Source organism: Gymnoscopelus microlampas (genome assembly GCF_963454915.1).
Source record: "Gymnoscopelus microlampas genome assembly, chromosome: 5".
Taxonomy (NCBI): Eukaryota; Metazoa; Chordata; class Actinopteri; order Myctophiformes; family Myctophidae; genus Gymnoscopelus; species Gymnoscopelus microlampas.
This window is the reverse complement of record NC_139942.1, coordinates 41,764,468-41,782,551: the sequence shown is the minus strand read 5'-3', so window position 1 is coordinate 41,782,551 and position 18,084 is coordinate 41,764,468. Positions and strand designations below refer to the sequence as shown.

The 18,084-nt window shown below is 38.0% G+C and overlaps 1 protein-coding gene across 2 annotated transcripts in view; it reads right to left on the bottom strand.

Moving 5' to 3' along the window:
* Nucleotides 1–4,354: 4,354 nt before the first annotated feature.
* Nucleotides 4,355–18,084, bottom strand: part of LOC311045278 (uncharacterized protein) — a 43,304-nt gene continuing 29,574 nt past the window's right edge. Inside the window, exons 16-24 of one of the 2 annotated variants that reach the window (XM_084057089.1) lie at nt 7,632–7,750; nt 7,421–7,542; nt 6,882–6,979; nt 6,564–6,700; nt 5,602–5,726; nt 5,274–5,419; nt 4,845–4,947; nt 4,562–4,704; nt 4,355–4,483 (exon numbers count right to left, since the gene is read on the bottom strand). In XM_084057089.1, coding sequence (XP_083913215.1) covers nt 4,357–4,483; nt 4,562–4,704; nt 4,845–4,947; nt 5,274–5,419; nt 5,602–5,726; nt 6,564–6,700; nt 6,882–6,979; nt 7,421–7,542; nt 7,632–7,750 — 1,120 coding nt within the window. In that variant the 3' untranslated portion in view covers nt 4,355–4,356. The remainder of the gene's footprint in view (nt 4,484–4,561; nt 4,705–4,844; nt 4,948–5,273; nt 5,420–5,601; nt 5,727–6,563; nt 6,701–6,881; nt 6,980–7,420; nt 7,543–7,631; nt 7,751–18,084) is intronic. The other variant, XM_084057090.1, reaches the window with a different exon arrangement.

The following is an 18,084-nucleotide window of genomic DNA, read 5'->3' as shown; positions in this document are numbered from 1 at the left end:
TTTGAAAAACGAGTTTTCTCCACTTGGGTAAAGCCTGGAAATGGGATAAAAATGTTAAAAGTGAATATAAGTAAGTGACTTTTCTGATATGCATTTGTTTCACTGTGATGGGGCCGGCAGTGGGAGTAGGCATGCATGTAGCCTACTCCTGTAGAAGTGACACATTCAATAAGTTCTGTGTTTTTCCACTAGTATTAACATCAGGTAATTTCAAATATCATAACAGTAATTTCGAATATCAACTGCTACTATGAGAATGAGAATTTAGATTTATTAAAATATTAGTAATAGTTGAAAATTTACATTTATTCAAATATTAACTAGTAGTAGTTGAGAATTTACATTTATTAACATATTAACTAGTGGTAGTTGAGAATTTAGATTTATTAAGATATTAGCTAGTTGTAGTTGAGAATTCAGATTTATTATTTGCCACTTGGTGGCAGCATTAAACCTGTTTTGCAGTTTAGTTACAGAAAATGTTGTGGACTTTGCCAATTTGCTGTTTCTTTTTTTTTTTTACTTTGTCTCAATTATCCTTACTTTGACTTTGTGTTATAGATATGCACGATAGGCAGGAACAACTAGGCTAATATTTACAGTACATTTATAGATTATTATTACCAAACATACACTTCAGCCCTATTTAAACTTTGGCTATTTGAAAATAGCCAACTACAAGCTCAGAAGGCTGTGTTGTGAGCTTGTATAGCCCATTTTCAAAAGACTTTACACATACACATTTCAGATTCTGCATAACTAGTACTTTAAGTATATTTTGATGCCAATACTTTTGTACTTGTATTTAAGTAAACTTTTATTATAGGACTTTTACTTGTAAAAGAGTATTTCTGCATGGAAGTATTTATTGATACTTTTATTTAAGTAAACAATTTGAGTACTTTTTCCACCATTGATTAAATCCATTATCATCTCTTACCCATGCTGTTCTGATCTTCATCGGTTACACCATCAATGAAATCTCTCTCATCTTTCACACCGAGCAGAATAAACTGGTTGTAATAAGACTCCAGCCTGTGCTTTTCGAGTAGGTTGTAGATTATTGTACCCATCTGAAGAAAATGGCAAACAAACAATATCCATACGTTATCTTTGTGTTGGCCTTGGTCTTGGATCAAGACCATAGATGTATTTTATCGAGTCTTACTTTTGCTTTAGTACTATCTATACGAAAGCAAAAATCAGACTCGATTAAATACATTGTGTTAACAAGTAGACGTGGCCACCTTTGAAATTATAACGTCAAATAACTGATAAATTAACATATTGTTCCCAAACTCACCGTGCTAGCCTGCACCGTCATCCTGACGAAACTTCAACTTTCAGTAAACTTCATGTGGAGCTGCTGACCAGCACATTCATTTAGGTGGGATTTAAGGGAAACCAGGCCGAGTTGACACTGTCCAAGGAAGAAATATTAATAATGTGAATTGTTTTGTTAGTACGGGATGATGATGAGGGTGTGGGGATGGCTCACAGGTGGCTTGAGACAAACTAATTGTACCCAGAGTCCCTTAGGAGTGACGCAGTACGTAAGTGCGTCACAGGAGCTGTGTTTCTTGAGCAAAACAAAATCAGAAACATAAGACTTCCGATGGACGATCTCTTCAGAATAAGAGTATCCTGTAGAGTAAACAGATTACAGACCTGCCAACCCTTCTGTTCTCACCAGGAGACTCCTGTTATTTGACCCTATCTCCTGGACGTCTCCTGTTCTTCCATTTCTCCTGGTCTTATCCTGTTTTGGGGGATTCCACCCTTTTTGTGTGGCAACCCATCCCAAATCACGTGTCAAAGGCCCATATAAGACCTCCCCTCACCCTCACTGATATGCAGCCACGGCCATTCATGTAAATTTGCTAGTTCACAACAGAAGCCATTGAAAACCATTGAAAACGGTTCATTTGCACATTGAAACTATAAATGAAGCATGTAAACGAAGCTACAACACAAATTATGTTTCTGTTTCTGTCTAACACAGACGTTTCGCTCCCTACCCAGTACATCTCCCTCCTACATAGTCACAGGCTCTCTCCAGCTGGGGGGGGGGGGACATGCAGAATTGTTTGCTCCCACACTACAACAGCTCTGCCAGCTTCCTCAGAATCTGGCTGTGCCGCCATATGAGGCACGGTGGCACCCACTGTGCCAGTGCAACTTTACACCCATGATGTGCTGGAGGCCTGAGTTGTCTTTGATGCTGCACAGACAGTGCACAGAGGACATTTGGCCTTGCTTCTGAACCACTGGTAGAGGTTTCGGGGACAGGGAAGGGTGTCAAATGCTACCCTTATCAGGAAGCTGAGTCGTGGTTGTGGAGTTAGCCAGATGTTTGCCCAGTTTATGACCTGGCTTGTGGTGTCCTCCAATCAGGTTAATGCCCCTTGTTTGCCTTGGCACACTGCCTTGATCACTGGTAGGCAGGTTTCTGAAATGTCCACAGATCTCCTCTGACACACAGACCAAGTAAACAGAAATGGTGGCATCTTATGAGCATTAGTGAGAACCAAATACTGCATATGAAACAGATAGGTTGAAAATGGGTGAAGTGGTCTGCTCTCCCCTGCAACAATATCCTCAGCAGCTATGCAGCATTTTATATTGTATCATAGCATGGAACGCAGTGTATGTGATCCTGTATAGCTACTTGGAAATAAATAACGGCTTGTGATCTCAAAACCTTGGCTGTCGTCTGTCCTGCAACTGAAATGGCTGAGATTATCTCCATCCTTTTGCCACAAGCAATTTACAGAGGCTTTCCAATAAAAGTTGCAATTCACTCCATTGACAGCCCCATTCCTGAAAAAGAAATGTCCCATCTGATTGTATAACACAATGATAAACTCACCAATATTGCACATCTACAGACAGCTTGAGTTATCATTATTCTATTCTAGTCTGTGTCATTTGAAATGAGCGCCCCGAAAACAATAGTAAGAAGCATGGCTACATTTATTGACAGAAAGTTGCTCATAACATTTATTTTAACTAAACTTTAGGCATTTAGCAGACATTCTGCAACTTACAAAGTGCAAGATCAGAGTAAATTGAACCCTAGTCAAGTGGGAATTAGTGTATGGGTGGATCATATCCTGGAGGTATACTGATCCATTTAGTTGAGAGTTCCGTCAGCTATGGGATAGGAATGTTAGGGATATACCATAAAAGTCCCATCTTCATAAACAAAGAGATGGCCGGTTTAATATTGTATGGGATTCCTGCCAGGCTGACATACACCAAATGTGCTCTGAAGTGACCTCGTAATAGAAATGTTAATGGGTTAGTAATAATTTCAAGTTCAATTGAAACCCATTTCACATTAACTAGTTTCAGAATGTAGTTAGAGCCATAACGGACAGAACTGAGACGCTAAATATTAAGATCTTTTTTATTTTGCCCCAAATATGTAGGAAACTTTGATGCACTACAGAACATGCAAACAATTATTTCTTGCCATGGTTTTACACATTGCATATTGACCACACAAATGTTATAGCCATAACATTTAAAAGAATGATCAAAACAATATATGTAAATGTATCAATTAAATAACAATCAAATAAAATGATCTTGGGTAATGACAGTTTTGCCAATGTTACCAATGTTGATGCAAAATCTATAAAACTTAAAGAACGTGTAAGCCATTATCTTGACATTTTAACATAACTACAAGAATCATGAACTGGTGATCAAAGAAATATTGCTGCATTAATTACAGGACATTTTTTATCATAGTCACCTTCAAGGACACTTCTGGAAATCTGACTACTTTCCAAAGCACGTTATTTTATTTTCAAGGAGGCCATTGGATTCCTTTAACTTCAGTATGGTCTGAAAATCAACTTACAGAGCGAGACTTCAAACCTGCTTGAGATATATATCCCAACACACTAAATGTCAAGGCATGTTTAAGTTACATAAGTGTTTAATTTTAATGCAATTTTAAGTGCAGATTGATTTGAAAAGTCAAAGCCAAAAATAGTCCCTGGATAATTTGATTTACAAACAAAATTCAAACAAGCATGACTTATTAACCGTGCAATGATCGTTTGTGTGCAGCTCACCACAACATTTACAAGTTCAATGCAAAAGGCAGTTAAATATAAGTAAAGTTTCACACAGGTTTCACTTCAGATATGATGAAAAAGAACCCCAACTGAAAATGAAGGGGGGAAAAAAAGAAATGCTGTAATGTCACAACATTATTGTAATTACTTTGAAATAGCAATCCCTCACATTACTCGTGATGGAAAAGGGTTACTGTGCTTTCAGTAATGGGTTACCCGCCAACACTGTCCAGTGATTGGCCCAACCGAAATCCACCATTCTTTTCTTCTATACATAGGTTCCAATTTGGTAGGAACGGTGTTCCTTCGCCATTTTCTTCATGGCATTGTCTGGTTTCATGTCAGTTCTTCTGAGGATACGGGTTCTGCCAGCAATGGGATCATAAGTTCCATTTCTGAAAAAGAAGGTTCAGTGTGAATGTGAATGTAGACAATCCTGCCAAAGAGAAATTTCTTGAGGGGAGGGGGCTTACATTTTGAGGTGTTTCTCAATGGCCTTTCGTTCGTATATATCTCCATATCTTGTTTTCACAGGGTCCACAAACATCTTCTTGGTCAGTGGACAAATCAGATGTCGGGGTGGCAATGGCGCACGAAGACTTTGACCCACCAGTTTCTTTCAATGAATAAGAGAGCAGAATGAAAATGTTGCAACAAATTGTTAATTTTAGTAGGGAGGTTGTTCAAAGATCTACAACAAGTTACTACAAGTTATAAACCATATCATAATTACACTAAAAGGAATAACTCGTTCACCTTCTCCATGTCATCGATTGAGGTCCCTGCATTTTTTTCTGTATTCTCCTTGGCTGCTTGATCGTACCGATCACGGCTCGTCAAGAAGTCCTCCGCCAAAATGCTTCCAAAGGGAAAGAAAGACATTCATTTTAAATCCCCTTAATATACAGTTACCAATATGATGTATACAGTTACCAATTTAATGTATAAAAAACACGCATTTCCTTAAAATAAGGCCACTTTGAAATTGCCTTTTTATGCCTTATGCAATTGCAAAGCACTGTCAATTTACCTGTGTATGAAATATGCTATACAAATAAACATGCCTTGTCAAATTGTACAGGTCAAAACATTTTGAGGTGAAAAGTGGCTAAAATAAATGTGGCTTAAAGGAACATCCATTGGTCCCGATTAGATTTTGTTTGAAATCAAATCGTTAATAACAACCTGTCCAGTGGGTCTTCAGGCTCAGGGATGATGAGCAGCCCATATATGGCATCCAGGATTTCTCTCATGGTGATTTGGGCGTTGTAGTTACGGTCAAATATATTGTGGCAGATGCGGCCCAAGCTGTTGATGTTGCAGTGATGTATCTTTGCTTATGTTAAGAAAAGATTATTTGAATTGCTACGAGTTCGGTTACATTGTTTTCAAAATTGTAAGCTTTTGTCATTATGCTATCAACTTAAACAAAATCAAACTAATATGCATTACTGTACTTTCAATATAATGTCATTGTGCGTTCATGTCTGTAACTGGTGTGGAATGAGGATACACGTGTGACGAAACGGACAAGAGGAGGTTTCACTGGATAGTCGGGACCAAACTGGCAGTAGAGCTGAAAGACTCCATTCTCATACGGTGTGTCAGGAGGACCTTCCATGGCGATCTTCCAGAAGGCTGAAAAGGTTATAAGGAACATTCAGGGTTGACTGCTGAATATATAATTTCACTTCAGATCACTTATCAGTATTGCTTTGAATATCCCTGCTAGAACTATTCAGAGCACACATAACTCTTATAAATATTTCAGTCAGATAACTCACAAATAGAATGAACCAATGTTTTATTATAGAATGTGAATACAAGTGACAATATAATATTTCATCTTGGCGTTCAGGCTCTGCTACAGTTTTCTCCCTGCTCAGCACAATTAGACAACAAGACAGATATACAACAACCCTCCATGGGGAACAGAACTAATAGCAGAGTCCACTGGTGATGCTGGGGTGGCGGTGGGAGCATACAAGAGCTCAACAACAAACCAGGGACACATACGCAGAAGGAACACAGACTTAGGTGAGCTTAAATAACTCAACCCAATTGATCAGCTGATTGCCACGTCAGCGTATGGGTCTTGCATCATACTGTATACACCCACATAGTAATGCGGTGTGTAACATCACATTACGAGTGTTTTCATCCTGAACTAGTCTTGCAAGCTACGCATCATTTATTGGGAAATTGAGGAAGTCCTGCATAGGCTATCTCAGGGTTAGGGTTAGTCAAATAAGTAGGGAAAGCCTTGTTTGTGTTCCTTCCAACTTGACTGCACCTGGGTGCTGTACTACAATAGTTACTCATGCCAGTTGGTGCTTGGGGTCAGTGTTCAAAACAAGCTGATTTCTCTCAATTAATGAGTGGCATATCAACCACAGGTCCTTTTCCTGGATAACCAAGTTCCTCATTCTGTGTAAAACTCATAAAGTTACATGACAGAATATTGTGGCCACTTACTGAAGTCTGACTCTGATGGAAAGATGGAGAAAAAGGGATGTGGGTCACAATGCAGACTCTTCAACTCCTCCAGGATACGTTTGTCCTTCTCCATGAAACGCCCAATCTTACACTCCCGAATCTTCTTTTTCAGAGCACTACATGAAAAAAAAACGTTGTGGTTGAGGTAGGTGGAGGAGACTTGTTTGAGGGAATGTCTGAATGTATATATTTTTTAATATCTGTAAAACACCTTGGGAAGAAAACTTATTTTTTCTAAATTGAATATTTGCCAAAATGTAATTTATATGTAGATCAATTATTTATTCCATTATTTACTTCTCTGTCATTGTCACTTTGTTGTCCAACTCCTTTGGCAGAGAAGCTTCTGGGAATTCATCATACCCAAGACTGGCAAAGAGGTTTGTCAAAACACTCTGTAAATGATAATCAATAGCATCATTAGAATGTGATCAATCTGGGAACCCATAGTAAAAAAAAAGGAAAAAACAGCACCCTCTGCTGTTTTTTACCTTTGAATTTAGCACAGCTCTGAATCTGTTCTTGAAAGATTAGAATGTGATAAGCCACCATGTTCATTGTTCAATGATTTAACTGACAAATTACTGGAACATTTTCACTTGAAAGGCAACAAATTATGTTGTCAACATAATGTTCTAAATCCAATCTGAAATGTAATAGTCAATTCATAGACTTAACAAGTGATTAGTGAATCATAGATAGCCCGTGCCATGTAGTGTTAGGTACATGATCCTTTTTCAGGTTACAGGTTACTGGTTACCCAATCCTGGCATGCATCTATATTGAGATTGATTGCCCCCGCCACCACACCCCCAACCCTGTGTAGAGTAACAAACGTCAGTGAGGGTAGATGGATCGAGTTTGTCTTTGGGTTTCCTCATCTCCAGAGAAAGAACCGTCTCAATCTCAAAAAGCTTCAGGCCATCGATGCTCGTCTTTGGTTTGAAACAGCAACCACCTAAAACCCATACATTCAGAAGTTAGATAGGCTTGAATAGTTATACTGTACATAGATAGGCCTACAAGTGTTAAAACCGCATTAACTACCTGTTGCATTGCTAATTCCATGCAGCATGTTATTCTCCACGTCTCCAAGAAGGATTGCATCCACAATGATGTTAGCGTTTATCAGCTTGGCAGCAACATCAACTGGCTTTGTGTTTGATCTATGGGCAGATGATCACGTAATGTAATTCCCATATAGTACCAGTAAAAACATATCAAAGGCAACATTGCAATTTTTCTCAATACTAAAGCTACTGACATGCCATGACAGTAAATTTACCCAGCATCATTTCCATCTGTAAGACACATGATGCGAAGTTTGCAATCTCTGAACTTCATCTTGACTTTTTCCAACTCAGACACTCCATGTTGTAGAGCATCGTAGAGTTTGGTTGTTCCGTATGCTTGAAGACTTTGAATGTGATCCTATAAATGTATCCCACAAATGTTTTAGCAACTTTTTATTTTTCTCCCACTTGCTGATTCCACCTGAGTACTGCAGTCGAATACAGGTCCAGTGGACACCTAAACTGTCTGGGTACCTCATAAATCCCAAAACACAGAGGGAACCTGGTATTCCTGGGCACCAAAACCAACTGGTCGCAGGGAATACTTTGTACATGAAGTCTTAAAACATTTAAGCTTATGTTATACGCATCCTTTAAATAGACTATGAGTAACATGACATCAAATAATGCGATCAACATACATAGCATAGGCTCAGTGAACTTGAAGAAAATAACCCACACAAATCATACATGTAGGTTAAAGGGGCTACACCATGAATTTCATTTCTTTTTAGGTTTTTAGTATTTTTTGGGCTCCCCAGTGTCTCTTGTACCCAAAAAAATATTTTTTTTTAACATTCAGTCATTCATGCTCATTTCATGGATTTCCTGAATGGGCGTGTCTGAACAGGCCATTTCAGAATGGCAGGGCAAGTGATGTCACTTGCCCTGATTTTGCATTGACGATGGCCAGACAGAATTGCTCAGTAGCTCCCCCCTGCCCAATAGGACGTTTTGGTATTGCAGCTGAAAAAGCTTGGAATGACAGACAGTCAGATTGTGAGAAAAAATATCTGGATGTTTTTTAGGCTTACAACCTGTTTAAAACATATTAGGGGGCAATATTTATATATAATATATATTTTTTAAATTCATGGTGTAGCCCCTTTAAATCATTCTATCATAAAAACACAATAAAGTCCAGGATTTCTTTCCATTCGGTCCTCTCACAAACAAGTCTTTTAGTACTTTTGCACGTGTAATTCAGTCAGACATCAATTAGGTGGCCTATTTGGTGGCTACACTGTACATTGATGTTGTGACATGTTTACCAATTAGCTTTTTCTCAGCTCATTGACAACGTAGCCACATTTATCCCTTCCCTAACCCTAAAATGTGCCAATTTAACCATTTCTGTTAAATATATAAATAATTCTCTGTAATATTTATGAATTTATGAAAGGTGCCCAGTGTTCCAGAATATTTGGCCCCTCCGGTGCCCACTGTTCTCACCAAAAGTAGCCCAGTGTTTCAGATTACTCGGCCCAGATATGCCCAGTATTCAGAGAAAGAAAAAAATGGCCACAAATACCAGGTGCCCACTGTTCACAGTATGTATAATAGGTTCATGATACCTTATCCAATTTCTCTCCCCGCAAACTAACCGGTAGTAGTTGTAAGTACTTCTCAAGGTAACAATCCCCTGACAGAAATTATCCATAACATTTACAGTAAAAGTCATTTCATACTGTTTTATGATGTTGAATGTGCCTTATCTTGAATTTCTTTTTTTTTTTGCTTAGAAGAATACTTCTCAGGATGTGCCATGATACGGCTGATATTGCATGTTTTGAAGAAAATATACATATGAAGTCAGTAATACGAGTAGCACATAATGTAAATTACCTTGAATTTTTCCAGATTTTCTGTAAATGTGTGGAGGGTTTTCACTTCTGAGTCAAACTTCACAAGGCCTATTACATGATGAAAATCATAAGCCATGGTCCGTGTGGCAAAGTTATCAAAGAGCACTTTTACTGCATTGATCTTCTTGATATCCACACTTCCATAACAGTTCTGATCCATAGAGGAGCTTGCATCCACAAGTACCTAATAAAATGAAATGAAAAAGAACATATACTAATGAAGTATCTTTTTTATTATAAGGATGAATGTGAAGACTAACTAAAACCTGTCTTGTAAATTTAGCAATTTGTAGCCATGTGATTCCTACATCCTCATAAAAACATATCACAGGCAACATTGCAATTTTACTCAATACTGACAATCCTGTCACTACAATACATCATTTGATTCTGATACTTAACAGTGTCAATTACTCAAACAAAATGTCAAAGATCAATCAATGGTTATGCATAGGTGGATGAGCAGAGCTGATTTTCTTTTTTTATATGACCACAACCCAAGTCTTAGCTTTAAGAAATGAATCAGCAAAAGATAGATATCGTAAACATTACCAGAATTGCCTCTTTTGGAGTCCTGCTTGTGACAAATGTATGGTTCCCTCTGCTATCTCCAGTTCTTTGAATAAAAAAAATGAAAACATGGTTAAGTAGAGAGGTGCATGCACTCAGTGGAGGACAATTCTCCACAAGGACAATCATCTGACATATACAGAACATAATGACTCCATAGTTGGACAAGGTTTCAGCCTGATTTGACTGCCATTGACAGCCATTACAAAATACAATACAGTTAAATATTTCAGTGTATGTGCTCTGTGGAACACATCTGCTAATAGGTATTGTGGCCAGTCTAGGATCAGTCATCTACTCGTATGACGTCAGTCTTCTCCATATTTGGGCACAATTTCAGCCAAATCTGAACCCCATTGATTACCTGTATGAAATTAATGTTCTAAAACAAGAATATATGCAGACCTTTGGGTTATGCGCTTCAAGCGCTTGGTATGCAATTTTTGGAGAGTGATTTAACCCTGTTGAGACGTGGTGTGTGACATGGTGTGTCATTTACGACCCAACATGGAATTGTTGCCACCCACAACTAGCTATGTGTGCTAATAACACAACCTGGATTCGAGCATTGCACATGTCAATGTGCATGCTATGGAGATGATATCCAAAGCGCCCTCCTGCTCATAAAACACTGTGTGGACACGGGCACTAAATGAGAGTCCTTTATATATACATATATATATATATTTGTGTGTGTGTGTGTGTGTGTGTGTGTGTATGCCAAGTCTAGCCAGCAACTAGAGATCCCATAGCCTGTGGTGTTTACACTAAAACGCTAATAAACAGCTTACATTCTGGAAAAGTTAAAAAACGGGCTTCCATACTGTCTGCATATGCCAATGGTCAATACCTGTGTGCAAGTTCAGGTCAATTGCTCAACCCACTGAGGAGACAAATACGGATTACACAGACTGACTGACACACACACACACACACACACACACACGAAAATCAAACTAGTTACAATGAGTTATGCCCACTAATTACAAATACTCTTAATCTGAGAAGCAGAGAAGTAAAAATATATACTCACTTGGCTGCCAGTACGTTGACATCCACAGTTTTGTATTTGCCACTTAGACAACTAAACACTTTGATCATCTCAGGGGATCCTTTGTCTTTACCCACATAAACGCCAAGTTCATCTACCAAGGAGGGGAAATGTATTTTTAAACAGTTCTTTATGGCTAACAATCATCTAAAAATCTACTTTATAGACACCTTAACTTAACAGCTGACGTCACACTGAAAAGAACCAGTATGCGCGTACAGGTCGGCAGCAAAAGAACCCCACCGCTCATAATATGCATTTTTTTAATTGAAATATATAATCCTTGGTTTCTGTTGTGTGTGAACAATAATAACAATTCAAAGCAGTTGTCCCCCAAACCCCACCTCCAGTGGCTGTCATAAGAACGGAGGGTGCGCTCTATGATCCTGGCACCAGAACCTGCTTGGCTCACGCAGCTGCAGCCTGTCAAGCCTAATTTATGCTCCGTCCCGCGAAGGTGTCGCGCACAGAGAACGGCCGAGAATAGCAGACCTCCAAGCTCACAGCGTTCGTGTCCGCGACGCGGTTGTGAGCTTGTATGTCAGCTGTTCTCGGTACGCAACACAGTTGCGCAATGAAGTATATATGTCTCGCTAGGGCGCACCCCACTAGCCTACACACAGAGGAGGTTGAATGTAGTGAAACCAGCGCACCCCAAAACAGCAGGTTTGGGGATCTGTTGGGAATTGGTTACATGAAACAGTCACCTGTGCGTCCAGTCTCAATGTTTGTAAACAAATAATTGGTCTATAATCTGATAGTTTAACTTTTTTTAAATAGATAAATAAAGTGTAATACAAATTACCGTAAATTATTGCATTTATATTATCGTCATTATTATTTGTATTTGTATGATGATGATGATAGTACACTGCATTAATGCTCTCATGACATATGAAGTTACCTTCACTTAGTAGAACAAGTCGTGGCCCATCCAGTCCTACATTCTTCAAAAGTAGTGGTGGAGTCACCATCAAATGAGGGAACGGTTTTATTCCTTCTGCCATACTGCCAAAGGTCTTCTTAATATCAATCTGAAAACTTGAAGTTCAACATCAATAGTTACTAGAAATGCTGGCTAAAGGGTGCCAAAGGATGTTTCACCTGAGAAGAGGTCACACCTGAGGGACCACTGCTAGCCTTCTTGTAGCATAGAGATTAAATTAATTTACAATAATCCATATAATATACCCGGGTTAAGATCAAGACTGTGGCTGCTAAAAAAGTATTTTTTACTAAGTGTTTTGCTCCTGAGAACTCAATTCCATTTGTAATGCCACTGTTACAGCATTGCACACACACATACTTTTGACCTGGCGCATTGTCATGGTTAATCCAAAGATGATATGTTCTGATGAATGGAGGCAGACTGAGTAAAATCTTCCGTTGCTCTCCTCAGTGACGTTTCTCTCAAGTTATCCTCACTACAGTTTGGAAGTTTCTCTCCGTCTAAACACAAAATAGAAATGCACTGAAATGAAGCATGATGGCTTATTTCACTCATCTGCTGTATGCATTTTATTTTCAAATTTGTATTATATGCTTACATTATGTTTCCATAAATGTTGTGGGATGTTTGTTTTTTTTAGCTTTGTATGCAGATTGGCATTTCAATAATGTTTTGGCATGTCTAGTGTTTATATCAAATATAGTAATGATGATCTACAATTCTACAGAACATTTTGGCCACATAAAAAGCCAGAAAATATACAGTAGGCTTTCTACATTGCATCATTCATTTTTAAACAATGTTAGCCATGTGTAAGAGTTGCATTTACCTTTGATTTTCTGGAGAACATATGATCTTTCAAAGACACCTGGTACTCCAGGTACTTTGACTGGGTCACTGAAACGTATGTCTTCATGTGATCTAAGAGGTATTGGTGCATAGTTCTCATGTTCTGATGTTTCTTTCTGACAAAACAAGAGAGCAACGTTTTAACTTGGATTAAATTCACTGCTATATCAGTGTGCTCAAAATAAATAAATAAATAATCTATATTCCCAGACATGTCTGTTATAATATACAGTAATGAAATATACAAATCAGTCAGGCTAAAATAAACAAGAAAGGGGTGCTCAGTAGAGAGCAAATATCCTCCAAAAGGCATGTCCCAATAATAATAGTTACTCTGACACAGTAACGTCAAACTGCCTCTCCCTCTCTCTCCCTGTTTGTCCTGTGTGTGTGCAGTGCACACATGTGTTCACAGGCTTCACACTCAATATATACAGTATATTTCTTTTTGTATCAGACTCAGCAGCACTCTCAGGTATTTCAACCTTGACAGCAGCTCACCACAGGTGGAATCTCTGCTCTGAAATTCCCCTGTAACAACTCCAATATGCTATATTGTAAATGTTTCAATATTCAACATTCAGCTACAATATGATTATGTAATTTACACATTTATTCTGGGGGAAACAGTTTAGCTTTACCTTAATAGAAATACTGCTTAACATAAACATACCTCTGCTTCAGAGATAAGATAGGCCCAGCAGTATGTTGAATTCTCAAAGACATCAAGGTCCTCAATGATCTTTTCACCTCTTCTTTCCCCCAATCTTGGCAAAAGTTCTCTAAAGAGTGTGTACAAGCCTTCAACGATGGCTATCTAAAAAGGAAAACAATATTAAGACTCCTACCAACAAAAATATTATGAATCATTTAACTTTGCAAGATTGTACAATCTCATACAGTTTACCTCCTGAGTCCTAGAGACAACCTCATTCCTGCAGAGTAACTGGTGCAAACTCTGAGCCAGTGGGTTGCATCCAGTTAGTCTTCGTATGTATGCAATCACTTTCTTGAATCCTTCTCCTGAGTCTCTGCTTTTCTAAAATTAAAAACATAGGCTTTTATATGTAACGATAATGGTCTGTGGCAAAATCAGACTACCCAAATCAGAAACATGCTACCACATCATGTTACTTAAAATAGTAACTGTGTTATTGAAACAGTTTGAAATAAAGATTCTATTTGATCAGGTTAGGGTAAAGTCCATCCTTCAGTATGTAGCGGGTGAACTGGATCCCAGTGCCACTGTCTCAGTAAGAACAAAGCATGCTGAACAGACATGACATGCATGTTTGTGATATTTTGACAGTTGATGGGTTTCATGTTGATGGGTTTCATTTTGATTTTCACAAAATTTCTAAATATCTACTTTCTGCAATTAGCCCACATCTACATCCATACTCTAGCTTTACTTTTGCAAAAAAAAATATTAGTATTCCACTAGGACCTGATGTTGATGATGAGAAACACCTCAGCAGAGAAAGAAGGAAATGATTTGAAAGGACAAAAACTATACAGTATATGATGCAAAATATAATAAGACAGAGAAAGGTACTCTTACAATTGCATAAAGTGATGACAAGAACACACTAAGTCCTTTTTGTGTTTGTTGGACTGATGGCACAACATCATTCATGAAGACTTCATTGGCGTCTGGAGTTTCTTCACAAAATGTGGACAAAGAAAAGTACACTGTCGACTCCTCAGAAACACCACAACTTTGCAGTGTTTCTCCACTGGTATGATCACCGCTGAAAAAAAAGGGGGGAGTAGTAGTGAGATTTATGTCCATGTCTTGTATAAATATCCTTGTATAATTAAACTATTTTAATTGGGACATATCCTGCCATATTTATTTTTAAAATACTGTTTTAATGAGTCTTTGTGTGGTGTTCTTTAATCAGCTGCAATTCCAATAGGCAATGTGTAGGCCTATTTATTTGACAGTTTTTTAAGTGTGTGATCATTTCCATGCTTTACGGTAATGATTTTAAATGACCTGTAATGAAGAACATGTGCTGGGATTCCACTTTCATTTGCAAGCTTCAGCCTCAAGTTGTTGATTGTGTCACTTGCCAAGTCCACTTTGATCTCAAACTTTCCCTAAGAAGAAATGTGGTGAGTTAAGAGCTGTTCACACCAAACACGATAACTATAACAATGTTATGTGAGCGTCCAACGATGGCATTGCCCATGCACACACGGAGCCAGGGAGAGTGAGAGAGATCTCCGCCTCTGTGACACCCTGGTGCTGAAAAATGCATGCAATAGGGCTATGGATAATCTGACTGAGCTGACTAGCACTCAATAAACTCAATAAAGGAAAAACATAATCATCATTCAGCTCACCCTCAGCATCACGTGGCATCGAACAGTATCTTCTCCTCCTCCCAAGACTTCAGGAGCTTCTTGCCTTTGCATTGCAGGGGATTGCTTGAGGTTATGCTTTGGTGTAAATATTGCATACAATTCTGCTCCATTTTCAATGTGTCTGTCTTTTAAAGACCCTGTAAATTAGAAATGTTCATTCAAAGAAATTAGCACATGATGTTTGCTGTAAACACAAGTACTCATCAATATACAGTACTGTATATATCATTATTCACAGCTTCAGTCACATATCATAACATGGACCAGTTTCCCCATCATGGCTCTATTTTTACACCTTGCGTTTGATTATATTTTGTCTAAAGTTAGTATGAAAATGTTGGTCAAACAAGATGTTTGAATTTTGTTTGTAAATCCATCTTTTCTCTCCAGGGACTATTTTCGGCTAGACTTTCTTTTTTAGTTTTTTCCAATCTCAAGCTAGACTCAATTCTCTACAAATTGACTTTCATACTAAATATTATCAAAGAAAAGTACACACACACACACACACACACACACACACACACACACACACACACACACACACACACACACACACACACACACACACACACACACACACACACACACACACACACACACACACACACACACTATGGCTCCCTTTGCCAAAGGAAGCTATAGTGTGGCTGCTCTCTACTACTCTTTGATATCAGTTCACTTCGGGGCCAGCACCTGCCTTCAAAAGGTCAGATGTACCTGACTCATCATTGATCCTTACAAAAACTATTAGCAATATTAAAGTGATTCAATGTAAGGTCATGCATGTCTTACATGTGTTGAAGAAAGGGTCAGCAGTCAATGGCATTCCATCAACTGTATATAGGCAGACACCTGTTGAATTCCCAAGGTTTTCAAGGTGGCAGATCCTTAACATCAGATCTTCAACTGTGTTTTGTGCAGGGTCCATATCTAAGTAGAAATTAACCTCAATATAACCACACTAACTTCAGGGCATTTTCACAAAAGATATACTAGTGACTGTAACATCAATCACTAACAGACTATAGAGTAATGATATTCTATCAAGCCCCTAAGCCAAACCAATATTACAAGCAAAAATACAGAATAGGTGGTGAAAATATGAACATTACAGTGATTGCACTGCCATCACATATTCAATAATTTCATAATGCATAGGATACCGTAGTGTGTGTGTGTGTGTGTGTGTGTGTGTGTGTGTGTGTGTGTGTGTGTGTGTGTGTGTGTGTGTGTGTGTGTGTGTGTGTGTGTGTGTGTGTGTGTGTGTGTGTATATATATATATTTATTTCAGTTTGTGCTCCATGTGTTAACACCATGTATCTGGCCAACTGCCATTACATAAACATTTGCTGGGGGAATAAATACATTAAAATAGAAAAAGAAAAACGTTGACATGAACCAAAATTAATTGAAAATTTCAATATAACTGGTCAGACACAAGCTACTGTTTAAAAATAGGCTTAATTTACTCACCCCTGATACATTTTGGTTCAGGACAAAGGGGGTATCTGTACAGGATGCAACATGACTCCAAAGTTTTTACCGGGGCTCTGAATCTTCCAATTTCGTCTTTCATTTTAAAGAAACGATTCTTCTCCACTTGGGTAAAGCCTGGAAAAGTGTATTTGAAGTGTAAAAGTCATAATTATGTAAAAGCAGTTCCACTTTCTATCTGATATGCATTTGTTTAACTAAAACTCTGTGGTGGGGTTGGTAGTGCGAGAAGGCACGTATTATATTCCTGCCAAAATAACAGATAATGTTCAACTTCTCAAGTTCAAACAGCTAGTAGTTGAGATTGTTAATACTGGGTGGCAATCAACAATTTGTTTTGGAATTTATATGTCCCAAAGGCTGCAGAATAGTTTTGTAAGTTTTATGTCCCAAAGGCTGCAGAATACTCCAAGCTAAGGATGTACATGACATGTGTTCTACACTGGCTATGCATGATATAGGCTGACATGACAGACCTTTATATTACCATTCATTTCATACCAGATGTACAACTTTTAACTTAGATTTCTGTTTAGCACTGCAGTAAAGACAAATCAATGTTCCGTTTCATATGAAGAGATGTGGCTTATTTTTGTCACAGTCGTCATATTGAATTTTAAAATTTACTGGCCTTAGATCAAGGCCAGTTTTTGTTTTGTTTTTCGATTAAAAAAGATCTATGGCAGTCAGACAAATTCACATGCATTTGTAGGCCATTTATATCCAATAATCTTACCCATGTTGTCTAAATCTTCATCAGTTACACCATCAATGAAATCTCGTTCATCTTTCACACCGAACTGAATAAATTGGTTGTAATAAGACTCCAGTCTGTGATTTTCAAGTAGGTTGTATATTATGGTAGCCATCTGAAAAAAGGTAAACAATTCTGTTATCTTTGTAACCTTTATCAACTTCAATGCTACAGTGTACTGTACTTAAGTACAATTGTGAAGCATTTTTACTTTACTGGAGTAGTTCAAGTTTTCAGTAGGCTACTTTTACTTCTACAGCAGCCTAGTACTCCACTACATCTCAGAGGCAAATATTGTAACTACTCCACTACAATTATTTGAAAACTTAAGTTAATTTCAAAACTTGTGAAATGGGACATTCTGCATGAGTACTTTCTACTTTTGGTACCACAACTACATTTTGATACCGATACTTTTGTACTTTTACTCAAGTCAATTTTGAATTCCGGACTAGTGTTTCTACATCACAATATTGACACTTTTACTAAAGTAGCACATTTGAGTAGTACTTTTTCCACCA